Genomic DNA, 27,740 nt, shown 5'->3' with positions numbered 1-27,740 from the left:
AGCCATATATATATACTTTTTTTTAATTTTTTTTCCTTAGTTCTCCTGCCTTTCTTTTACTCTTCTCCTACCCCACTACCGGTTCACCTTTCTATATTTCCCATCCTGGCAATGGCTTTATATCAGTTTGTTCGGAACAGTTCAACACTGGTCAAAACCTTCGATTTTTTTTATTTTTTTCTTGGGGGAAGTCAAAACCTTAGTTAGGACACAAACAGTCAGCCAGAAAAAAAGAACTTACCCATCGAACCATCCATTGCCAATATATGTTGGTATAAGAGATGCAATATCATTTTAAAAAACTACAAAGACAAATGTAGCAGGCTAAGGACATAGATTTTTCTATAAATAAATATAAAATTATCACATGAAAAGGAAACTTAAAACTGTAGCAACTGCTATAAATAATGAATGCATATATATACAAGTCTGATGATGAAGAAAATTGCAACTCTAAACCAATTATGGTAGGTGAAGATGACTTCGAAGGTCATCGGCAAAATACTTGGTCAAGCCTCAGACGCCAGTGCAGCAGGGTCAGAACTCAGAAGTTCACTTAGTAGCTTTGTACATGTTATCGATGACACTCTGTCAAAAAAAGTTCCATTGTCAGTAGCAGAACGAAAAATTTTAAACCTAAGAAAGAAACTAAGAAAACCACTATGTCTCTTAAGAGGCATGAACTGGAAATTTGTAATCGAGGGCATGAACAGAGAGCAAGTATTAAAGACTATGTGGCATACATTAACCACTAAAAATCAGCAGGAGCAACCACTAACCCATATACCAATTTTTGCAATCCAATGTTCTAGGCATTTAGCCCCATATATATGATCAAATCAGTGTAAAAATCATCATAAATTCTATCCGGGGGTTGATCAACTAAGCACCAACCCAGATGGGAATCTCCAGGTTATGAATATTAGGCATGTATTTTCTTTTATGCATTTGGCCACAATCAATGGCTTCACATGATAAATTTCATCGAAGAGTCAACATAACAAGCACCGGCACCAAATTCTATGGTACCTCAAGCACCAATCTTGCCTTGGGATTCTCACAGAGTGAATTAAAATCCCCAGTCATTCCATTTTCTCAAAGTAACCTCATCATATTCAGAACATTGTCCCACACAGCATAGTATTGATAGTATGCTCTACGTTTGCACTGAAGTGCCAAGAGATGCTCACCTGATAATATTTCAGCAGCTGAGGCCTTTTCTTCTTGTATGTAGGGGTGATGAGATCACGCTCCATGTCAAACAGCACTGGGTCAAGATGGACAGCTTTGACAAGCTCAAAACCTTTTAACTGCCAATACAATTTATGAGTTAAGACTACTAAATTTGGGCAGCTTTTGTGAGTTCGCAAATTTATTCACAATCATGAGTTAAAGGCAAACCTTCTTCTCTTTTCCAATCTGGGTGAGTTGTGCAAGGATGAATTCTTTAGCCTTGGGATTCTCACAGAGTGAATTAAAATCCCCAGTTATTCCATTTTCCTCAGCCCAACGCTCTAGGATTTGCTGATTGGGATTCACAACAGCAACCAGAAAGGATTCAAAACTGTTGCCGTAAACCCATATCTGTAAACAGAAAATTCAGATCAATTAGTTTGCAAGCCGGTAGCCAATTAGGAAGAGTAAAAATCGAGTACAGTGAAATTCAAGAACAATGACGTCCAATAACAGAAAGACACTTGTATTATCAGGAAAAGAACGACGAAAATAATAAAGATATCAAGGGTCTGTTAAAATGAACCAGGAAATGGTTCATTACATTCAAATTATCGGGAAAAAGAATGAAAACAAGAATAAAATAAGGAGACAGGAATCAAGGATCTGTTAAACGAAACAGGAAATGAATCCATTTTTTTCAACAGTCTTGAGAGAGTAAATTTGGTAAAGACATACAGCAGCAGCAGCAGATGCAAGGCCATAAATATTTTCAAGGTTCTCAACGGCCACATATTCTCCTTGTGATAGTTTGAAAATGTTTTTCTTGCGGTCAATAATCTTCATGGCTCCATTTGGTTGCCACTCACCAACGTCCCCTGCTTACCGAAAGCCATCATAAATAAGTTTAATGAAGTACAAACCTTGCAAATGCAATATCAAAAAGTAATTTAAGGGTATATGCCAAGATGGACAAACCTGTGTGGAACCATCCATCAACCAATACATCTTTGGTGAGGTCTTCACGTTTGTAGTATCCTGAAAATAGGGTTCCTCCACGTATACAAATTTCTCCTCGTGGAGTACTTGAAAGGGCATCATATCCCATTTCTGGAACAGATTCCAAGCATACATCTACATTTGGAACAGGAGGTCCTACTGTACCAAGCATTGATAGTTCATTTGGTAGGGAAGCAAATGTCCCCGCACATGTTTCCGTCAGACCTATATTAACAAAGAGACATTACTCATTAGAATATAAGGTAATATAGTCATCAACAAAAGATTCAACACACTAGAATAAAGTATGTAGTATGGAAAGAACAAAAACAGTGATGTTGTTATTCCATTGGTCAAGAATTTTGACTTTTGGCAATCATCACAATCAGCCAATAAGAAGGGTTTCAACTTATTCAAATGAATGTGATGGTACACATTGAACAACACCAGTGACCACCACAGAAAAGCCCAGGAAATACTACTTAAAGCAAATCGGATATCTGAATCCTAGAAGTGGAACTCAAGAGAAAGTATCTGCTAGTGGATCTCTAACTCAGAGGATTAACCAGAGAAAATGACAAAGAAAAATGTAAACTGCAACTGAGGAATTAAACTTGAAGAACTGTACACAAAAATTAATAACCTAAGTCTGCTGTCAAAAGATTTAGGAGTTCAAGGTACTAGAGCTTAGATCAGGCCAGGGTCTCAGAAACTACTGGTTTGGACTAACAGACGCAATGCACTTGAAACCAACATTTAGCATTGAAGATATATCCTGATACAGTTTAGTATCTTTTCCTATGTTTAGACAATAGATGTCAATCATGAGGTTCCTATAAAAAAGATACGCATAAAATAAAAATACTGAAAAAATTGACTCACAAGGCTTCTCTTGCATCACAGACACAAGTTACATATACAGAAGAGGACGAGAATTTTATTGATCAGTGTTGCAATAGTTCTCATGGAATACTTCATTCATCATGAGTGACTATTACACCTTACCTACATCCCCTAGATAAATCCCACCACAAACTTAAACACATGTTCAAACTGGAAAGGAAAGCATCCCACTTTATCATATAACACACACCCATCTATTCTTTTGACCTCTCTATCTTTGATAAGTCAGATCCCATTACCAGTTCGTGCAAACTGCAATGGCAATTGAAACTGATGCAATCGAATAGCATGTAAAGGAGGAAGTGGATTCAAGAATATAAGTTTTCAAAATAATGCATACCATATCCTTGCAAAACATGGGCACATGTCACCACACGTAGATAAGATTCAACATGATTTGCAAGAGGAGCAGCTCCAGATAAAATGAGACGTACATTCCCTCCCAAACCTTGCTTTACCTGCCAAAGTCTTGAAAATCATCAAGAGTTCCAAGTGAATTTTAGGAAGCTCTCTAGGCTCAAGCAAAAGTAACCATGAAATTAGAGAAACACATATTTTCCATTTCCAATACCTTGCTAAAAACAATTTTGTCACTAAGTGGGGAGGCCTCATCATGTGCAATCCCCTTCTTCATGTTATTTAGTTTGCTGCAACATTTTTTTTTTGTAGGTTAAAAGCAAGAGACGAAAGGTATTGCAGTAACAGTCACAGCAGGAAAAATCAAGAGAAACACAATAAAATCTAAAGATTAGTTTATGAATTAGCACAAAAACTAACAGGTAAATAGAAATGAACCACAACAACCGACTATAAACAGAACCATGCTTGAAATTGATGATTATATTTTTACAGGAACATCTTCAAGACATGAACTGCTCCTAAAGTATAATTCTCTGAAGTTCTTAGGCATTTAATGAAGGCCACCAAACCCAACACTGAACTGTACCATGTCTTTTCACAACTCATCTGGATGACTGGATGGCTATAGAAATCTAGCTCCGTATAATTGCGCAGGCTTCAATTTGAGAAGTTGGAACTGAACCAAGGTAGATAAGAGAATGCAGTACCCTGTTTTGGTGAAGAAGAGGGTTGCCATTTAAGCCATGACTCATTACTTGAACCAACTCAAGTTTGTCTGCTCTTACCAAACATCGTAACTTGCTTTTGCATTTGCTTTTTGTCTTTGATTCTCTTTTGTCTTTTGGATTGGATCCAGTCAAAAGCAAATATTGAACAATGTGCACAATCACTGAACGTCTCAGTGGTGATCTTTGTTCTGTACTAAAAGTTCCATTTTTTTACTCCACTTCAATCAAAAAGCAAAGAAAAGAGAAGCAAGTAGGGGCCCTTAAGGGAGTGCAATGCTAGGTAAGATGCATAGACATTGGTCCCCATGATCAGAAAACCTAGACATGTGCAGTATATGTTGTTGTGACTTATGAATAAGTATTGATGAATGGGAAACAATAATCAGCTATTGCAGATTTTTCTGGAACATATGTGGATTTTTTTCGGTAGAAGTATGTGATGTTTTCTACCGTAAATTGGAAGGTTAAAGTCGGATGATGGAGACGATCTGATTGCTTGCAGGCCAATCAGATCCCTTTGGCAGGGACCAATTAAATATTAGTCCTGAAGTGCTTGCCTATCATGCGTCCACCTATTTGTAAGTGTTTGTCTCATGTCTCAGTGCTACAGACACTGAATATCCTCTTTGAGAAAACTTTCTTTATGCAGTGACAAAATTACAGCTTAGACATGCAGAGAGGCACAGAACTTGGGAGTCAATTGGCAGTCAACTATTTCATGACATAAAGAGAGTTACAGTATTGAAAATTAGAAACTTACAATGAGTACGCAAAGTTGAACAATTTGCTCTTTAAGAAACCCCCGGAAGATATTTTCTCTGTCAGACCTGACAAATTGTAGAAGAAGAGCTAAGAATATGAATAGTTTGTACTTATTGCATCTTCTGGGACCAATGGCCAACAGCAAAGAGAAACAGACGAAGGAACTTGAATTACAATGTCATTGCACATTAAAAAATTTTAGTACTCCCCAAGCAATATAATCAGCAAGCATATCTACTAGAAAAGCAGAGGCGGCATATTTTCTTTCAGTATCACCTGAATAGATCCTATCCAGTACACGTGGAACAGCACAGAACATAGTCGGTTTTAGCTCCCCAAGGTCGTCAATCATTAATTTGACATCCTGAAGATGAGAAGCACTCAATTATAAGTAGGACACTTTCAGGTGAATGATAAACCTACTTGCTTTTATCTTCAACGAGAAAATGTTTATTGGCAATCAAATTCTGCTAGGTGATGTGGTATGCTGTAATCAACTTACCCCACGCCAAAATCCTATTGCACCACCATTATGAATGAATAGCTCCTCAACTACCCGATCAAAGATATGTGCCAAAGGAAGGTAAGACATAAAGACATCTTCCGGACTCAACTGTAACAATTTTAAAAAATGAAAGTTCATGAGAAACTGATTAAACTGTAAAGACAATTCCACTTATCTTCTCCTGCATGACACAAAGGAAAGTAAATGGATAAAATGATCATATGACTTCACCTTCTGATTGACATTCTCGAACATTCTTCCTATACCAGCCAAAAAAATAGCAATGGCACTGTTGGAGATCAGTACTCCCTTGGGGTCACCAGTTGTTCCACTCGTGTACATAATTGTACAAATGTCAGACAGCTTTTTGACTGGAAGATCAAATTCTTTACCTTCTCCCTGTTGATAAAATGAAGCGAAAATGAAATCCAAATCAGTTCTGTGCATAAGAAATTTGAAAGTGGAAGTAACAACATAGAAGATTTGTTTTTAGCCAAAAGCACCACCCAAGCTTAACTTGATACAACCTGTTGAACTAATAATTATAAAACTGACTCTTCCTTGATCCTTTGAATTTATAAATTTGAACGATGACAAGAATAGGAATACAAATATACAATAGATATCACAAAAATATTGCTACAAGAAAGCTTTCAAAAAGCATAAAAAGAAAGATATCCTGTTGGGAAATTCACCACCATTTCACGAAATGATTGCAAATAACGAGATTTTATATTCGAACAGACAAGCATACCAGTTGCAAAAATTCGTCCCATGAGTATATTGCCACATCAAAATTTCCAACCTCTTCTTTCTGTTTAGGTGTAACCTTGCCAAAACTCACAATTGCTACAAAAGAGAAACAAAAACATTAATAGCTTTAAGACAAACTCATCAAGCGTGGGATAGAAAAAACAAAGTTGACTTACTCTTCAAATAGTCTGTTGTCTTGGGAAATGTTTTCAATAACTGAAAATAGAGAAATATGAATTTAGAATTATAAAATATATTGCTATGATGTGTTATTACGTTTCAACTATCAGAAAAGGAAACATCTATTAGACAGAAGAATCACAGTAGGAACAATACCCCTGTAAATGGTAGATGGATCCTTTTTTTACTTAAAGAGCCAAACACATGTAGAGCTGCTTATTTGACTAAAATTCCAGCTTTTGTAAAAGATATAACAAATAGCTGTACAAGAGGAAACATCCCCCACAAACCTTTTCAAACCAACATATTCAAGAAGTGAAATGCTATTAGCACTGACCTCTGGGATCTTTTTTTCTTCTGCAAACACAATTGAAACCTCGGCATGGCATATAATGTATTCCACAGCACCAGCACCTAAATTATCAGATAAGATAACCAAAATTTCATCAACTACAGTTTTTAGCAGACCCAAACTTCATTATTTGTGAAGCATGAGCTAGTAAGCATTTACATCCTATAATTAATGAACAAATTTTAACCACACCATAAGCAACTTTATGTGTAAATGAACATGTATAAACAAATCTATAGAAAATGTGAAAAGTAAATACCGAGAGTATCATACAAAGGAACACAATAAAGCCCATGAGCATTGCAAGCCTGCAAAAGATTGTAAACCATTAGGATAAATCTCAGTGAACTTTATAAAGGATCAATATGATAAGCGAACAAGAAACCTAACAATGATAAGATAAAGAAGCTCAACCCAGGTTGAAAATCACTGGAAAAACTAGATAAAACTAAAAATGAACAAGGAGAAGAAGATATGTATCAAGACAACAACTGCTTGAATTTATAGCCAAAACTATGTGTGCGATATCAAGTCATCGTCACGAGACACAAATGTCAAAAGTAAGAGAGCAAATTGTACCTGCATACTGATCATCCACTCAGGACAATTGACACCATATACACCACATTTACTTCCCTGGTGAAAAGAAAATAAAAGTTAAAAGATTGGTTTAGGCTGGACATACCTTCATGCAAAAGGATTATAATTATATACAAGCAACATATGCTATGAGAATAACTACATCAATTCAAAGCAAAGAAAAAATGAAAGCACAAGAGAGATGCGTTCATTAAATTTTCATTTACATGAAACTTTCAGAAAGAATTTGAGTCACAGAATCCTCAATGAAGGAAAAGCTGAATGTTTATTCATCATCCGAAAACTAAATTACGGCAGAATTGATTCTTCCTTGAACGAACATCATGAGGATTGAGAAACTTATAGAATAGAAAACTACGAACATTATGAGAAACCTACAGAATAGAAAACTATGAATATTATGAGAAAACAAAAGAAAAGAAAAGTAAGTACGTCACAAGTATAATAATAAAACAAAAAGTTCCAAGGTCATTCACAATGACTGAACATAAAGCAGCTAAAACCTAAAATAACTCTTTAGCAGAAAGTGTAGTTGATGTTTGATCCATCTTTTTGTAGGTGATTTGACACTTGATTATCATTCCATGTATTTATACAGTTATATGGTTGGCTAACATAAGGCCCATTAAGACTTAACGTAGTAATACTTCCCCCAATGAAACAACTAATTAGGTAGAAGAACAACTGTTTCATTTTTATGTCATGCAGGAGTCCTCTTCATTTGCAGAAGATATTTAAAAAGGACGAGAATCCCAGTACAAACAAATTGTGCAAGGATAGAATAAGTCTTTTACGCAGAGTCATAGTTTTCTAACCCCGTGTATCAGTAAAGGTATTTTAAGACCATTAAAATTTAAATCCAGTAATCCAAGAGCACTTCCAAAACCCTATGCTTAAAATAGTTTAAAGATTCTTTTAATTTAAGCTTTGTCCTTAGACTTGATTTAAGTCACCATTTTTTGAACTGCAATGTTAGATTTTAGGTACCAGTCTCTGCACAGCAATTAACAAAATGTGGGGCAATCCGATATTCCCATTCCCAATGCTTGTGCTTTTAATTAGTAAATTTATTAGGGACTAACAAGAAAAAGAATATTAATTAACGATAAGTAATTCCACAAAATGAAGATGAAAATTCTAAATTCCCTCGAAACTTCATGGGTAGTCTGGTCAATTACGGTATATTTGAAAATCTCATACTAATCTGCAAGTCAAATATGGTTTTCCCATGTGCAGTCAATAAGTATGGCTAAAGACAGTTATTTTAGTTTAAACAAAAGTAGAGCTTGGATCAATGTGGGGTCTTCTACAGCTCGCACCAAAATATATTTTTGGATCCAAGTTAGTTGTCAAATATTTTATATAGTTTAACATTGCAAATAGGAGTCTTGATCTATGTCAGAATTGGTGTTTTAGAGAGTAATTTACACATAAAGCTCCCCCATCAGTTCGATGGAGTTTATGAAAAGAAAATTGAATTTTTAAAAACTGCTGGAAAATGTGACTGGTTACTAAAGCCTGAAAGACTGGGTATTCTTCTCCATCTGTAATGGTTCTTTTCTGCACCCAGATGCTTTTACTCCTTTACCTACTTATTGTTCTTCTACCCTCATTCTTTACTTTTATTTTCTCTCTCCTTGTTTATTCTTCCTATCAATTTTATTATTCTGATAGTTAATTGTTAGATAATTATTTGGAAATTTAAATCCGGGAGCCTCGGCTCTGTTTGGTCCTATTCTATTAGTTTAGAAGTTCTTATTATCTCAGTTTTATAACTTAAATTGAATATAATAAGGCTGGAGTCCATCTGTCATCTCATCTATTATACTACTTACTTTTTGCATCAATCAAGATTTTTAACTCTCTTCACTTCAAATCAGGGAATACAGTGCCTTATTACATAACCCACCCAGTTATTCTAGATCTAGTTATACTGTACTATCTTGGTCCGAGTGATCATGGTTTACCAGTATGGTTTCAGCACTTGTGTGCTTCTAGATTTAGATCTAGATATCTGTACTAAATCAATATGGCCTAAACTTCTTTGTATTTACTTTTTTCCATGCTTGTAAGTTGAAACATGACTATGTTAGCAGTACTTTTTTCCATGCTTGTAAGTTGAAACATGACTATGTTAGCAGTTAGCACAAGTGTAGACATGATTGGTTCTGCAAAGAGAGTCATTTTCAGGAGGTTTTCCCAATGAGAGGCATTGGAGTTCCACCATCATTTATCAGAATCTTGGCAGCCATACCTAAACAGAAATCTAAAAGTAAGGGGTAGGAGGGGCATAACACAATGCAGTCTCACTTTCACATTGTCCTCGGAGGGTGGCTTGTGGTTGGTCCTAATCTCTGACATTTTTTGAACAAAGCATCCGCCCTCAGACATGGACCTGTGTCTTCACCCAGGAAGCCTAAGTTTAACCTAAACAAAAAAATATTCTAACAGACTTGAATGTTCAGGTTCTTGTGTGCAGCAAAAAGACTTGTCTGTGAGTAGCTACTTACTGGCTCAACACCACGGCTGCAAATGGAACGCCCCACTTTCAATACAATATCATATACTTCCTTGTAAGTTAGCCACAAATATTTACCTGCCTGTAAACAAATAAAAGAGACACTTGTAAAACAAATACAAAGACAAAAAAAAAATGAAAGAAGGCAAAAAAGTTTCTGAGATGGCCTTTTAGCACAGAATTTCCTTAACAATACTTATAGTCCTGTTGCATTGAAGAGAGATGTAGCCAATCCTACCATGGATATCAAGGGAATGCTATTGATAAGCCACCTGTCAAATTTTAGGATTAATATACCCTTCCAAGTATTGACATATACCCATCCAATACGTCTTTGCACCCTTTCATAGTCCTGTGCACCCTCTTGATAGCCCCATATTTTCTATAATTTAATTTTCAGAGTACGCCAACTCCATTTAGGCTGACCTTGACATGCAAACAAAGAGACTCCAAGGTCTATCTATCTACAAAATTTCAATCCCATCTGACCTAGCACATGGCAAAACTAGGTGCCGGTTAAGGAGTCCATCCTAAAGAGCCAATTGGGGTATACAGGTCTAAGAAAATTAGTAGATATATTTTATTGGAGAACTGCAGAATATGTGAAGACAACAGGAGCAGTAGCGAACAATCCACAATGAAGATATACCTTCCCATCGACTACCTCTCGACGACCAAGCATTCGATTTCCTGGATATTTTTCAACAGATAACCTGTCACGGGATTATAAACACGTTAATGGTAACCAAGATGATAACGGAATGAGAATATATTCCTAGCTAGTTGAAGCATTCAATTTAACTTTCTGGATGTCGTGCCTCATTCCAAAGCCTCCAGAATACTGTATCTGACAGAATTCAAGATTAACAGGTTTATGCACCAGCAATCTTGAATTTGAAGGAAAATATGCACATCACATCTCTAAGTCATTTTCATAATGATTCACCTTGTGTTCCTTTTGTAATTTATACTGTCAGTTATGCAAACATACCTGAAAACTGAATATGATCGGGTTTCCTCCCCCCCCCCCCCCCCAAAGTGTTCAAGCAGAAAAATTAATCAACATTTTCATATTGAAGGAGTTAGAGAAACATAAGAATGGTTAAACCTGGAATTGCATTTAAACAGGCAACCATAAACTCCTCAACTTATTCTGATGCAAGGCAATGGGTGCCTGAAGATGAACAGAAACAGCAAATACCTTTGATCTAATAGAGAGTTTTAAACTACTATGACAAGTGCTGGAAGGCAATAGCCTCATCATTGCTAGGCATAGAGTAATGAATCCTGAAATTTCAACATCAGGTTCAGCAGAACTAGAGAGATTGTTATTGAGCACCAGACTTAATTTCGTGATCTATAATTAAGAGAGTGAAACCTAGAAAGCGTGATAAGATTTTAGTTTTTTACATTGACACGATGGATAAAGCCAGAAAAAACCGCCAGGGTCGACAAAAGAGGCAAAGAACATCCACGACCTATTACCCAAGTCCAACGACCAGGTCCTCTTCCTGCTGATATGTTCTTTCCAATACAAATCCGTCAGATTCTAGTAAGTTGTCAAAGACAAGTCACGGAAACAATTGTACATCAAAGAATCCACTTAAATTAGGAAAACAGCCTGCCATGCAAAGCTCAGATTCATCTCTCTCAGTGAAAAAAATATAAAACTTCAATCCATCCATTCCAAGACTAAGAACTAACTTAAATTAGTAAAACCATTCTCATTCTATTCAAAGATCAAGAACTTAATCAATCATCCTAAGACTAAAAAATAAATAATTAAGTCATTCCGAGACTATTGTAATGGTGAAGCATGCAACAACACCTCTCCTCTCAAGAAATCTTTTTTACTGTGATCTAAACAGCAGATGAAGGTTTATATAGACAAAATGAAAGAAAAACCTACCGAAAGATATCCCAGCAGCTTTCCACTCCTTCAGGAATAGGTGGAAATCCATCTTTAGCAAACACACTTCGATAAACAGGACCAACAGAAGGCCTTCCATCTTTTGATTCCTTTGCCTTCTCAACCTCAAAAACGAACTTCTTCTGCTCCATTATCGACAAAATCAGAGCAAAAGATTTTCCTTGCTTACTTCTTTGAGTTCCGTTCCTTCTCAGCAGCTGATCTCAATCTCAACTCAACTATTTGAAGAGCAAATAAATATGGAATTAGGATAAGTTGTCGTCGTCGTCGCTCAACAAAACAGCCACCAGAGAAGACCTTCAGAGTTGGACAACTCTAACGCCATTGACTTTATAGACCGTACCTACTCTCTACTCGCCATAGTAACTCCTCAATCCAACACCCAGTAGATCAGTAGAGATCTAAGGGGTAACTGGGTAGGTGGAACTGGAAGTCCTCCTTGTCTTTCGACGCCATTTCCGAATAATAAATAGCAGTAAACAAGGATGAAATCTTTTCAACCCTGTGAACAAATATAAAAATTTATCCATGCGATTTTTTACAAAATTGAAATGTGAGTAATTTTGTTTGGGTAATGTGCATTAACACTATCAAGCCAAGATTTTAGGGCCTGTTTGGTTACATGAGTCTGGAGATTTTAAATATCTAGAGATTTCAAATCTATAGATTTCAAATTAATGGAGTCATCATTCATAAAATTAATTGTTTGGTTGTGGAACAAAATCTGTGGATTTACCATAAAAAACTATTTAGCCAATGTGGTTTTTGTGAATGTGCAAATGTTTAGCTTTTTTATAGTAACAATAAAATCTCTGGATTTCACCCCTTACCCATAAATCTACAGATTCACGTTTTTAATGTAAAAAGATGAATCTCTAGATTTCATGAATCTAGAGATTTTCACAACCAAATGGGTATAATTCTCAGATTCATGAATCCAGAGATTTGAAATCTCTAGATTTATGTAACCAAACAGGTAAAGAGTTAAATCCAAAATTTTGATCAAAATTGAATCTCAACCGTTGAAATTTAAAAGTCAAGATAAAAAATTTCGACTAAAATTCTAATCCGACGGCTGGCTTGCACAAGACCCAAACAAAGTCTGAAATGAAGGTCTTGGGTTTGCACCCATTCGGAGGCATTAATTATATATATAAAATAAATCTTCTTTGAGGATGTAATCGTGGTGTGCGTAAGTTGGCCCCGATGAACCTCATATAAAAATAAATAAATAAATATATAAATATATATAATATATATATATATATATATATATATATATTATTACATGATATATTTTATTTTTTAATTTTGCCCATTTAAATTAAGCCAAACTTTTGTTTGCCAATGCAGGATGGGTAGAGTGATAGAGATCCATATTTCTCAGTGGAAAAGTCATTGTTCGATCCTTGTAGACAGCGTCTCTCCCTAAGGATGTAATTAAGGTGCGCACAAGCTAGCCCGGATGAACCTCAGCTTCAAAAAAATAATAATAATAATATTTTAGTTTGTCCAATCTAGTAATTTTAAATATTATGAAAAATTCAACACTAGTTTCCTGATAATTTTGAGATTGAAATGATCATATGACTAGAAATTTTTATTTATTATTATTTTTTTTTGAGTTTTTGATGTGTGGGTCTCTTTAGTATACCATAAATTAATGTTGAATTTTCTTAATATAACATAGAATTTTTTACGTATAGATCCCTTTAGTGGACCCAACATAGTTTATGGTCCCCTTGATGTAATATTTATATTACGTGTAGATCTCAAGCAAACTAACACGTTAGCCGCCCTTAAGTATATTCAAACTTCAAAAGTACAAAGACTAAAGTGTTTCTCAGATTATTTAATACATTGTATTAATATAAAATTTTAGAAAGAGATAATTGGTCATTAAGCATTAATTATATAGTTAAAAACTATAGAATCCAATAAAAAGAAGAAGAAAAAAATATAATAATATAATATATTAATAATCTGAGCAGTATTTTGGTCCTTCAACGTTTGAAATTTAAATATACTTAAGGACGACTAATAGTGTTAGTCTAGTTATGACTCACACGTAATATATTGCACTAAGGAAACCCAACATTATTTTATGGTCCACTAAGGGGACCTACACGTAAAAAACTCTATAATATATTACTTGTGGATCTCAACCAAACTAACGATAATTTCAAATGTGAAAGGATAAAAATGTCCCTTAAGTTATTTAATACATTGTGTTAATATATAGTTTTAAAAATAAATAATTAGTCCTAAGAGTTAATTATATGGTTAATATATATATATATATATATATTAAAATAAAAAATATATATAGTTATACAATATATTAAATAACCTGAGAGACATTTTGGTATTTTACGAAATTTGAATATATTTAACAGTGGCTAACAGTCTAGTTGGGACCATGCGTAATATATTGTTAAAGGGACCCAATATTAGTTTTTGGTCCACTAATGGAACTCACATTTAAAAAAAATTATTTTATTTTACAAATTACAATACTACTTCATTTTTTCATATTTACGAAAAAACCTCAGCAGAAAGTTGAACCCAACCTTTTCCCTAATAGTGAATAGCGGACCAATTTTTTGATGGTTACAACCAAAATGTGTCCATCGGTTGAGGATGACATGAATTCTATATTTTTGTAAGCCGTTGGATGAGAATACCTTCCTAAGTGGGCCCATCTGTCCCAGGCAATGTTGGTGATCAAAACTTTGGAAACCAAACATTAGTATGGCAGTAAATATTGGGGATTGAACGTAGTGGGCCCAACACATAAATAGAGATGACTTTGTGGGTCCATCACATAAATGAGATATGATTTTGTAACCGCCCAATCATCTATCAACCTTCGATTTTTTATTTTTTTTTTTTTTCTTTTGTTTTCTACTTTTCTTTCCAGCTCTAAATTACATTACCAAAATCTGCTTTTGAATCCGTATTTCTGTTTGATTACGAGTCTTTAGATTTAGAATTTTCCGAATTAGACAAGTAATTGAAGTCCAGATCGGATAATTTCTATCAAAATTTTGTCTGAATAAAATAAAATACTTTTTTGTTCAAAAAAAAAAAATATATGTTTAGATTTTAAAAAATAAATATTATTTTCTTCCCCTTTTTGTTGACAAAATGGCATTAGAACCCTCTTTAGATAATATCATATATCATATACCAAATAAAAAACACATAAAAATAAGAATAGATACAACACAAAACAACAAAAAAACAAATGCATATATGTTTAGATTTTAAAAAATAAATATCATTTACCTTTTCTCTTAGTTAGATAATATCACATACCTAATGAAAAGCACATAAAGATAAGTATAAATTATGACAAAGACCTTAATTTTGGCAACAAAAAAAATTTCCCTAAAATATGTTAAAAATGGAGCAAAGGAAAATAAAGTGAGAAAAAATTTTCCTTTTTCTTTTATATTGTTTGTTTTTTTATTGAGTAAAGTAAAATTAGTTTTACCAAGTTGTTTGGTTTGACATAAAATTAATTTATTAAAAATTTATAAATTAATCTATTTTGTTATTGGTGCCATGATCATAATATTCTATCACACAAGACTCCTAGCATAGCATATTCCGTTGGGCCCCTCTCTTTGGAGAATGTCTCATAAGAAGTGCTTAGTGAAGCTTGGGAAAGCGACACATATAATATACTAATCTGATGGCTAAGATAAAATCCATATTTTTACCTTGAAACCCCACAAAAACTATAAAATTGAACTAGCTCCCTCAAGCCTGCAAGTGGTTTAACAAGAAGGGAGAAAAACTGGAAATCACTTGCAAGCTTGAGGGAAGTAGTCGGGTTTCACAGTTCTTGTGGGTTTCAAGTAAGGTAATCCTAGCCATCAGTACATTCCACGTGTAGCTTTCTCAAACGTTACTAAGCACTCCTTGGGAGATATCCTCCAAGGAGAGGATCCGAGCTATAGCATATTGCATTGAAAACATCACATCTTATCAATAAATTTACACTTCACATATGTATCGATTACTGCATTATAAATATGTTCGTTTATATTTATTGTTCATCCAACATAGACATATGGATGGTCTTATCCTTTGACATCTGTAATTTTGAGCTTGTTAGGTGCAAAGTGGAGGTGCAAACATGTTTGCTTTCTTTTTTTGGTCAATAACTAAAATTTGTATTAATTGAAAGCAGATAAACTAGGGGACCTGGATAATAACAAAGAAGTATCAACGATAAACAGAGGTGGAACATTCCACCAAGACCGAACCAAGGAGAACCTAGAAGCTCCTTTAGCAAGAAAGTCTGCAAACAAATTACCTTCCCTAGTAATGTAATGGAAAAAAACATGCTGAAAATAGGAGGACAACCTCTTAATCTCAGAAACTAAACTAAGACAATTACTAGTGCTCTTATCGAAGACAAAATCGAAATTTCTTGAGATTTTAATTTATTTATCTTTTTAATAAGTAAAGAAGTACATTTGCATTTGAAATATGAAAATCATTATATCCAAGAACAACGATACCTTAACAAGCAAAAACCTAAATTATTTTTCTTGAGGAAATAATCTTTACTTTACATCAAAATTTTTGTATTCCCTTACAACCAAATGAACTCAATTTTTTGCTGGTGAGGTTATGTCTGTGGTGTGCCGGACTCTTTGGCCTATTATCGATTATTGGTTTCTTGAATTTTATAATCTGGATGCCTTGCGTGGGTCACGCATTAATATATAGACCATTTTCTACCCAAAAAAAATGAACTCAAATAAAGAAAGGGATTTAGAAATCACTTTTAGAAGAGATTATGGAAACGCTTTAATAGTTATCCAATTGAAGCAAATTGCTTGGACCAAATTTTTGATCAGGACACCCAACCCTCAGCGGTCCCAACCAAAACAAAAACATTTTTATTATTTTACTTTTAGGGAAAATATTATCTTTCATTTTTCTGAGGTCACCTGATGTGACTCTTACTCTCTTCAAACCCTCAAAATTGAATGAGGCAATTCAGTTCCCAATTTTATTCTTTTATTTTTTTAAATCTCTGAGTCACATCATTATCATTTCTTAATGAATAGCCTAACTTGGCCGATAAATGCTATTCTTTATAATAATTCATTGCGGTTGTGGCATGTCAGTGTCCGCCTTTATCGTACATTTTTTTTATTTTTATTTTTTATGTGTTGTGATGAAAGATAAATATTTGGTATTACTTGTAGTTAATTGTTATTATAGTTGTCACAACGTTTATTTTAAGGATTTGTTAAGTTTTGATGATCTTGTCTATTATAAGTACGACAATTTGGTCAATTTATATTGCTTAGTTTCGATCGAGTTTTGTGTTTTCAATCTGTTGTATTTCTTTCTAATTTTTTTCTCTGTTTTCAATGAATGAAGTCTTTTAATTTCTTGACTAAAAAAAAAAAAAACAAAGAGTGCAAGTCAATATTTTTTTTGGCCAAACACGGAAAAAGAAATTCATTGGTTGCGTTTGTTTGTTGGAATAAAGATGGGGTGGGAAAATTCTTGAGAAAAACAAATTATTTCTACTTTTCTTAAAAGTGTATATAGTTTGGTTGCTTGGAGTGAAAAAGTGAGAAACAAACTTCCTTGAATCAAATAAACTTGTCTGGTGAGGTGGCAACCCAACTTTTCCACCCCAAAACTTTTTAAAACCCCACAAATTTGGTGGAATTTTGTGAAAAAATTTGGAAAAGTAAAAAGTGGGACCCACCACTATCACTTTCCCACAAAATTCTTTCATTTCCTTTCCATTCCTATCCTTATCCCTCACCTCACTACACATAAAGCCCACATATTTTTTCTTTATCTCTTTTTTCCCACCCCACTTTTGCAAACAAACATAGTCTCAAAAGAAACAAATCTGGGAAACCCTTCTAGAGTCCGAAACATAGTACAAATGATCAAAACCTCGTGGGGCCCACGGTGAAAAATATTTTTGGAAAAACAAAAAAAAAATAATAAATTTTCCCGTGGGCCCCATGTTTGGGGTCGGAACCCTCGGGGCCCTGCTCCCCCGAGGGGGATCCAGGGTATAGTACAAAGGATCAAAACCTCGTGATGGCTGCATCCACCAAACTTTAGACATACCCAAACGATGAGTACTTTTAACTAACAAACCGACATAAACATTGTCTAGTGGCGAAATATGCAAAGTCAATATTTAACGGATGAATATATCTAAAAAACCCTCAACACTGTTATTCTTCAATTATTTTAATTTTGGTCTGATTCGTTCATCGTGCCAGTCAAAAATGGCACCCTGGAATAATAAAAAGAGAAAGTTAGGGGCTCAATAATTCATGTTAAATAATGAGAAAATTACCAATCGTCGTTGTAATCGATGCCATGCAGGAAGTCCAGTTTCAAATTTCGTTGCTTAAAGTCCAAGTCATGTTCAAAAATAAACTTCTTGAGAAGAGAACATGTACGTGTCAACTACTCTCTGACATGTTCAAACTCCATTCTTATCACTTGAACCAGAAACCAGCTTTGGTTCTTCCGCCATTAGAGTCAGAATGATTTCTCATCTTTAGAGGAAAGCTTGCGAATTTGAAGCTGAAAGTGATGGTCTTTTCCTTCCCTTGCATGTGTTTAAACTTCAAACCACATGTATCATAATGAGGAGTTGATTACAAAACCAAAAATTAGTTCGTTCATCGTTTTGTCTCATGGCTATAAACAATGACACAAACCCAACAACTCTTTCAATTTAGATTACATCACTGTTTGTTGGAAATACAATGTCAATGACTATCGTATAAAACATAAAACATAATAACAAGTATTGAGTATGAAAACTTATCTCTTTCAAATAGCATGAATAGTTTAATTTTTTTAATTTTTATTTATTTTTTTTTATATCTAAGGTTCATCAGGGCCGGCTTGTGCGCACCTCGATTACATCCTCGGGGGGAGCTTTGTTGTCCTGGTCGAACCCATGACCTCTCCACTGAGAAGTATCGATCTTACCACTCTACCAACCTTACATTGACAAGAGTCTCATTGTTCAAAACATTGTTGCACACATCCATCAAGTGATACTAAAACAAAGTTGACGGAGTTAAAACGTGTCTGTGGTCGTCAACACTTTCTTTAAGGTATTTAAACGACACAAATAGTGCACACAGGTTCTAAATACTTTTTGACCCACAAGATCAATCAATCACTTCATCCAAATGGTGCACTCCTTAGCGATGAATTAAGGGATCCAAAAGCTATATTCACTAATCCATTATTGACACAATTTTTTTAAAACAACTTCACAAAACAATGTTTGCTACAGAATAAACAGTCCCTCTCACCTTTATATAAAAGACACTACTAAGGGTTGTCTCCAAAAAACACATCCATTTTCTTAAGGTTTGTTTGTTAGCTATCGAATTAGAATCTAAAAAAAAACTTGATGGCCATTTAGGCCGTCTATTAAGAAAAGACAATTGATTAATCAAAATGAAAATTTTGAATTTCCAAATAAAATTACTAAAATACAACACTTTTCCATACATGAATATTTATTGGCTTTCGTTGAACATGGGCATGCCACCTTAAATGACTTTCTCGTAGCATATCCCTTATTGGAGCTACTCCCAAATCAACTCTAATATAATCATTTCTTATTTTATCTTTCATAATTCTGTCACTCATCCATCTTAACATTCTCATTTTTGCTAGACTAAGTTAATTTATATGATGCTTTATAAAAGCCCAACACTTGCATCATACATTATAGCTAGTCAAATGACGATCCTATAGGATTTGTCTTTGAGCTTTAAGAGAATGCATTGATCTCACAATATCCTGGATGCATCTCTCCACTTCATCCATCTTATTTTAATTTTGTTGGAACCATGGTCATGTATATCACCTTTTTTATTTATGAGAACCAACATACCTAAAACAATCACTTTGAAGAATCTCATCATCATCAAGTCTCACCATCTCATTGATTGCTCGATTATGACCAAAGTCACAAACTATATATTTTGTCTTCATTATACTTAGTTTAAAGCCGTTTGATTCCAAAATTACTCTCCATAATTCTAACTTGGTATCAATCTCTACTTGTGTCTTATCTATCAATACAATATCAGCAATAATCATAATCATATACCAATTAAGGAACCTCATCTTAAATGTCTTTCATTAATTCATCCATTATATATATATGCAAATAAGGTAGAGTTTCACCCCTAGCCCCAAGGGAACTCGAAGTCCTAACCTCCTATAATGAGGTGATGGTCTTTTACCCACTGTATATCCTTTCTCACCATCTCTCTTAAGATTATCTTGAGTTTGTCCCTAACTTTTGTCTAATTCCTTCAATTTGGATTATACCCCTTCTTCGTACAGGAGCATTTACTAGCATTCGTTGAACATGGGCATGTCACCTTAAATGATTTTCTCATTGCATATCTCTTATCGAAGCTACTCCCAAACCAGCTCTAATATGATCATTTCTTATCTTCTTTTTCATAATTTTGTCATTCATCTATATTAATATCCTTATTTGTATTAGACTAAGTTAATCCATATAATGCTTTATAAAATCCCAACGCTTGCACCATACACCATATATAGCTAGTCGAACGACAGTCCTATAAAAATTGCCTTTGAGCTTTATGGGAATATGTAGATCACAAAATAGCCTAGATATACCTTCTCACTTCATCTACCTTATTTTAATTTTTTTTGGAAGCATGGTTTTCCATATCACTTTTTATTATTATTATTATTTTTTATGAGAACCAACGTACCTAAAAAAATCACTTTTAGGAATCTCCTCATCATCTAGTTTCACTACCTCATCAATCACCCAATTATGACCAAAATCATAAACTAGATATTTTGTCTTCGTTCTACTTAGTTTAAAGCTGTTTGGTTTCAAAATTACTCTCCATAATTCTAAGTTTATATTAATCCCTACTTATGTCTTATCCATCAACACAATATCAGCAATAATCATACACCAAGTAAGAAACCTCATCTTAAATGTCTTTGGTTAATTCATTTATTATAAGAATAGTTAAATATGAACTATATATCTGCAAATAAGGTAGAGTTTCACCCCTAGCCCCAAGGGAACTCGAAGTCCTAACCTCCTACTATGAGGTGTTGGTCTTTTATCCACTGTGCAACCCCTTGAGGTTCACATGACCATAAATCTATCTAACTTCTCATTTAGTAGGAAACATACAGTCAATTAATTAATACAATTTTAATTTAAAATGATAGAGGTTACTAAAATGCCTACCTAGATATGGGGGGGGGGGGGGGAATGATAGAGGTTACTAAAATTATTAAGTGGTTTTTATTCATATCCATTAGATGTAATTTTTACATTTTTACTAAAATTTTGAATAAGTCACGATTTTAAGAAACGGCCAATCCCATTCGGATGTTACAGATTGGCATTTCGTATTGTTACAGAGCTGTACATGTCCAACTTCAGGGAACTGATCCGAACTAATTACCTCAAAAGAATGCTTTCTAATCAAAGCTCTCAGCCACCAGCAGTAACAGCTAACAAGCAGATGAATGCCAAGACTAGCAGGCACTGCTAGCATCTTCAATGCTTACGATACCTGTCTTTGGATGTTTTACAATCAACATAAACAACAACAGCCGCTTTGAGAATGAGTTTCATTTTCATTTTCACTGAATCTCATTTCAGACACAGTTGAGAATGAATCTCTTACTCTTGGCATACTGACAAGGGTTGTATGGCTTCATATGGTAGATGTTCAGTAAAGCCTGATACACTCTGAAACTTTTGAAAGGAATTCTTGGTTGGGTTTATGGCCATGCTCAGTTCATGTTTTGGACAATGACATATGATATAGGTATCAGAAAATGCAATGTTTGAATCCCCTCAGGGCCAAGGGCTGACCTGCCTTATATCATGTAATAACCCCCATCGACAATACATAAAATGGTCTGTTCCACAAAAAAGAAAGAAAGGTGCACCGAGAAAAAGGTAACGGCTGGTTCGTATCAAGTCCCGAGAATAAATCTGCAACTCTGCAACTACAAATCAGAAAACTATGTTATCATACACAATGAATCCAAGATGGAATAAATCAACCTGTTCCACCTGGAAAACTCACTGAACCAGATTAAGACACAGACACCACTGAAAAACCAAGGGAGGATAACACATATAAGGTGAGTCCTATGATAACCTTCCATCTATCGAATATTAGGATTGCCAAATCATCAACCCATATGATTGGGAAACAGGGGTTGGCAATGCATCAGCATGAAAGCCATGGAGGAATTGTTTCTCCATGATTTATGAGTTCCCACTCAAAACTTTATATTGGAGATTTGGAGTTCATAGAGCATGCTATAACAGTTGAATTGTTGCCAGATGGTGAACAGAGCAAGTATCATCATTGCCTATACAAGTCTAACATACCTAAGGTTGCAAGTCCTTGTAACAACAGCTACTGAAAAGGTCTGAATACAGACACTTTGTGGGCGTATTAAAGTGATTATCCAACCCAACCCCAAGACCACCTCTACTGTTGTGGATTTTTATAAGAACAATATCAAGCAGATCTGTAAATGCTCAGTTGAAAGTCTGGTTGGCCACTAGTCATGCCTCTAAGGCAGTCCTAGATTTCAAAAATCAAAGTAAACCAAACTAGAAAATTATTAATAGAAAGTGAATCGGTTTCAGGGCTACAGCAGGGTTTAAAAATGGTTAAATGATGTTTAGGGTTGATGCAAGGTTGCTGATTAACTAATTCCAGTGACGTAATAAACTCAAATTAGCATAACAGAGGTTAAAAACAGAATCAGCAGCAAAGGGTCATGGTGAAACAGGTCAAGTTGGGGTTGAGGCAAGGGGGCACAGAGAAGGGGAGTGCTTGGCCAGAATTTGGAGGGATTCCTACAGTTAGAATGGACTGGGTGAATTGAGAACCTGGAAAACAAAGAAAAATTGAGAATCTAGGGTGGAATTTTGAACTTACTGTTTTTTTTTATAGCAAGGAAAACTATATTACTAAAAAGAGTTATGTGAGATACAATTCTTCTCACCAATAAAAACTGTATTGCTGCTATTGCAATTTGCAGCCCAGAGTGCAAAATTAGTAAAATTAGAGAGAAGTGAAGGGGATTTGAAGCTACAAAACGTTGCTCCAGCATAGTTTGTCAAAATACTGATCAACTGTGTTGTCAAAAGCATCGGCCAAGCCTGTTGACATGGGTTTAATGATGAATAAAACTTGAGATCACATTAGCTGACTGAGGAACAGTAATGGAACATTGATAAAGAACCAAAGAACCATCCAGGCTTCCTATCCCAAGGCAATTAGACCAAACACCGTTTCCACCTTTTGATCATACACAAGAATAGATCAATAGAGACTCAGAGAGCATCAAAAAGCTTTTCATCAATAAAACTTACATGTTTGACGCTTGTCTACTTGGCAACCTTATATAAAAGAATGCAAAAACAGACCCCTAAACTAAAAACGCAAGGCTTAACCCATTTCATAACCCATTAAGAAGCTTAAACTGCTAAGAAATTCAAATACTGAAGGAATTAGGCTCAAAACATGGCTGGACTTGTAGAATCCTAATCCATTACTAAAGCACTTAACCATAATTAATTGTAATTAAAAGAACCATATCAAACTGGTTTCTGTTTGAACTAACCTACAAGGCTGTTGGATTCTACTAGGTGTTCAATTAGAGTTTGTATTCATGTAGAGTTCTATTTCTTGTTACCCAAGTATGGGTATTAATGTAATAATGTACTTTCCACTTAATAATAAATAGAGGGCTTGAGATCACATTGATCAATAAGCCATTCTACCACAATCTACTTTCTCAACATGGCATCAGAGCCTAAGTTCGATTAGGATCTTTTTTTTTTTCAAACCCATCGCAAACCAACGCAATTGGGTTTACTATCGTTCTTCAGTTCCAACAGGACCACCTTCTTCTGAAAATTTTTTTTTCAACATCAGACGGAGAGAAGAAGAGAACCACCACCGCCGCTGCTTGTCGCTGCTGCATCGCAAACCTCATGTAACTAAACTTGTCGCTGCCAGCAATTTTTTTCAGTACTGTCTCGAGGGAAGAACAGTAACAGAAAAAAAGAAGAAAGCAGAAGAGAAGAAGCTGCTCCTACTTTGCTGCACTACTGTTGCTGCTTCCTGCTTCAAGAACAGATTCACAGCTGTTGGTTGCTGCTTCCTGCTCCTGCAACTGCTGCTTCCAGCTCCAAGAATAGAATCACAGCCAACACAGTTTTCTTCTGAATCGCTGAATCGCTGAATCGCAGAATCGCAGAATCGCAGCCAACAGAATACAAACAATTCTGGCCCATCGATATTATTGTCTGAATCACAGAATATCGATCGTCTAATCACACCCAAATCGCAGAATATCGATCATCTAATCACAGTGAATTTTCTCTGGTTTTTTTCTTCTGAAACTCTTCGTCTCCATCAAATTTTTTCATTTGATTCTTTCTTTCGAACCTTGAATCAAGCCTAACTTGTATCGAATCAAGCCCCAACTTGTATCGAATCATACCTAGTTTCTTTTCCCCCTTAGCTACCGTTCTATTTGCCCAAAAATAGGAAGAAACATAATACAATGGCTGAGGCGCTTCTTTGGTAAATTTGCTTTTTCCCGGGGACCTAATTGCAAATTCACATAATTTCAGGGGTTTAATTGTAAATTTAGATAATTCCAAGTGCCCATTTGCAAATTCAAATAGTTTCAGGGACCTATTTGTACTTTCAACTTTTCCAGGGACTTGTTTGTAATATCCCAAAAAGAGAGGAAAGAAAGAAAAGAAAAGAAAAGAGAGAGAAACATGGTGTTAAAATATGCATTTTTTGAATTGTGGTTTGGCTATTGAATTTTGCGACGTTTCAATTATTTTTCAAAGGGTGAAGATTGAAGAACTGCAGACAATCTTTTCAACATGGCAACTACCGATGGTACTACTGCTCCCACCGGCTCCAAACATTATCCCACTCTTCATCCTCTTTCGGTAAGATTTGATGGCACAAATTATTTGATCTGGTCTCGATCTGCTTACCTAACTATTGTTGGAAGAGGACTAGTTGGACATATTACGGGCTCCACTATCAAACCTACTACCGTAGGTGTTTTACAGGATAAATGGATATCAAAATGACTCTCTTATTATGTTATTCCTTTTGAATTCCATGAATCCAAATATTGCCCAGGGTTACCTATTACTTGATACTGCAGCCCAAATCTGGAAGGCTACTACTGAAACATATGGACAATTGGGGAATGATGCACAGGTTTATGAGCTACGAAAGAAGCTTCATGAGACTACCCAAAAGGAACTGACTGTGGCCCAATATTATGCCACGTTGCGATCTCTTTGGCAGGAGTTGGATCATTATTGGGATTATCATCCCACTAACCCAGATGATGTGACTACTTATAGGAAGCACATTGATAAGTTTCGGGTATATGACTTCTTGGCAGGTTTGAATGTGGAGTACGATCAGATCAGAGTGCAAATATTAAGTCGTTTTCCTTTTCCTACACTAGAACAGTCTTATGCACTTGTTCAATGAGAGGAAAGTTGTCGATTAGTTATGCTTCATACTCCTATTATGGAGAAATCAGCCTTACAGTATGTTCGCACTAAATCTGATCCAGCTAAGGAGATTGTCAAGTGTGAGCACTGTCACAAACCATATCATACAAAGGCCAATTGTTGGAAACTGCATGGGAAGCCTGCTGATTTTGAGCAAAAAAGAGCACAAAGAAAGGGAAAACCATAGGCTAATCTTTTTTAGACAGTTTCCACCACACCCTCTGCAGACGTTGGTTTTTCACAGGAAGAGTTAGCTACTCCGCGACGTATTATGCAGTCTTCTACTGCCAGTACAACTTCTACTACTGCTTCCTCTACTACCCATACCAACTCCTACCTTGCTACTTCAGGTAAAACTTTTACTGGCTTTCAAGTTTCTTCAGTTTCAACTCCTTGGATCATTGATACAGGAGCCACAGATCATATGACAGGTTTATCTTCCTTTTTCTTACAATATTCTCCAACTCCTCAAAAGGATAAAGTTCGAATTGCTGATGGCTCCTATTCTTCCATTGCTGGAAAAGGGACCATTCAGCATTCTCCATCACTTTCTTTGTCTAAAGTTTTACATGTTCCCTCTTTCTCTACTAACTTGCTCTCTATCAGTAGTCTTACACATGACTTGAATTGTAAAGTGACTTTCTTCCCATCTTACTGTGTCTTCCAGGATTTGGTCATGGGTAAAGAGATTGGCCGTGGTAAACTAGACAATGGACTTTATTTGCTCGAGCCGATTGGAGGATTTGCTTCTGCTCTGACTACATCTTCTAATCTGGTCCATTCGGTAATATCAAACCTTCATTAGTGGCACCGTAGGCTAGGTCACCCCCCTCTAGGAACTCTTAAGAAAATATTTCCTGATTTGGTTTCTTCTTATAATGAAAATAATTTTTTTGTGCAGCTGCGCAGTTTTGCGAAGCAGACTCGTTCTACTTATTTACCTTCTCTTCATAATAGAAAATCTATTTCTTTTATGCTCATTCATACTGATGTGGGGGGTCCCTGCCAACGTGTGTCTATTACTGGCCATTACTTTGTTACTTTTATTGATTGTCACTCTCGTTCTACATGGATTTATCTTTTAAAACAAAAAAAAAGAGATTTTCCGATGTTTTCGTGATTTTCATAATATGATTAAAACTTAGTTTAATGCCACTGTGAAGATCCTTCGCAATGACAATGGCACAGAGTATACTGATGGTGAATTTCAGAGATATCTATCTGACTCTGACATAATACACTAGACTAGTTGTGTTGATACGGGTGCCCAAAATGGGGTTGCCGAAAGGAAGAATTGAAATCTTTTAGAGATAACCCATTCAATTATGATTGCTATGAATGTAACTGACCAATACTGCAGTGATGCTATACTCATTGCTTCTTACCTTATGAATAGAATGCCCAGTAGGATACTTGGTTTTAAATGTCCTAATGAGATTCTCCAGGGAGCCTCTTCTTTTATTATTCCCCCAAAGATTTTTGAATGTGTGTGTTATGCCAGAATCACAGCCCAGCAGAGTAAGTTGGTTCCCCGCGGCCTACGTTGCATATTTTTGGGGTATTATGCTACTCAGAAAGGGTACAAATGTTATCATCCTCCTTCCAGGAAAACCATTGTATCCATGGATGTAATTTTTAATGAGTTTTGCCCTTACTATACACCTCTCCAGGGGTAGAGTCCTAGAGGAGAGGTGTTCTTTCCGACTTTAGATCTTCCTATCACACACCAAGACAACATAAGAGTTCAAGAAGAGTTTCCTGACCAGGGGGAGACTTCGGTCAGTATACCTGAGGACTCTAATCCTCCCCCTTCGTTTTCTGAACCATGTGAAGAACCTAGCTAGGGGAGACCACTCCTGTGAGGCACGCTGTTAAGGTCTTTTAAAACCAGATTGACCAGAATAAGGAGATGCAGACTTATCAGAGGAAGAATTACAACCGGCTAAAGCAAATGGAGAAAGGTGACACGTTACCACTTCAGTCTCATGCTCCAGAATCAGATTATACTGTTCACCTTAAGGTATCTTCTTCTGATCTTCCTATTGTTGTGAGAAAAGGAGTCAAATCTTGCACTCAGCATCCCATTGCTAAACATGTCTCTTATGACTCTTTATCTGATTCTTACCATGCTTTTATATCCTCTCTATCATCTATATCTGTTCCTAAAAGTTGGCAGGAAGCCTATGCTAATAAGAGATGGAAGGCAGCTATGGTAGAGGAAATGCAGGCTATGAAGAAAAATGACATTTGGGAGCTGGTTACATTTCCTCCGGGAAAAATACTAGTGGGCTGCAAATGGGTGTTTGTGGTTAAACAAAATATGGATGGATTAGTCAACAAGTTGAAA

General features: G+C 35.4%; 1 protein-coding gene across 1 annotated transcript; it reads right to left on the bottom strand.

The window, feature by feature from the left end:
* Positions 1 to 225: 225 nt before the first annotated feature.
* LOC149029744 (long chain acyl-CoA synthetase 4-like) lies at positions 226 to 12,206 on the bottom strand. Its single transcript, XM_089142081.1, has 19 exons — positions 11,743 to 12,206; positions 10,483 to 10,546; positions 9,826 to 9,915; positions 7,295 to 7,351; positions 6,975 to 7,023; positions 6,701 to 6,777; positions 6,360 to 6,399; positions 6,185 to 6,279; positions 5,662 to 5,829; positions 5,428 to 5,538; positions 5,202 to 5,289; positions 4,924 to 4,990; positions 3,647 to 3,722; positions 3,416 to 3,533; positions 2,152 to 2,397; positions 1,912 to 2,051; positions 1,402 to 1,584; positions 1,191 to 1,310; positions 226 to 588 (listed from the first exon to the last, which is right to left on the bottom strand). Exons 1-19 carry the CDS (start codon positions 11,892 to 11,894, stop codon positions 553 to 555), a joined length of 1,977 nt encoding a protein of 658 aa, XP_088998207.1. The 5' UTR covers positions 11,895 to 12,206; the 3' UTR covers positions 226 to 552.
* Positions 12,207 to 27,740: the final 15,534 nt, after the last annotated feature.

The sequence above is a fragment of the Hakea prostrata genome, chromosome 1, assembly GCF_041222555.1.
Source record: "Hakea prostrata isolate BN-2017 chromosome 1, UWA_Hpros_2, whole genome shotgun sequence".
Lineage (NCBI taxonomy): Eukaryota > Viridiplantae > Streptophyta > Magnoliopsida > Proteales > Proteaceae > Hakea > Hakea prostrata.
This window is presented reverse-complemented; position numbering and strand designations above follow the sequence as displayed.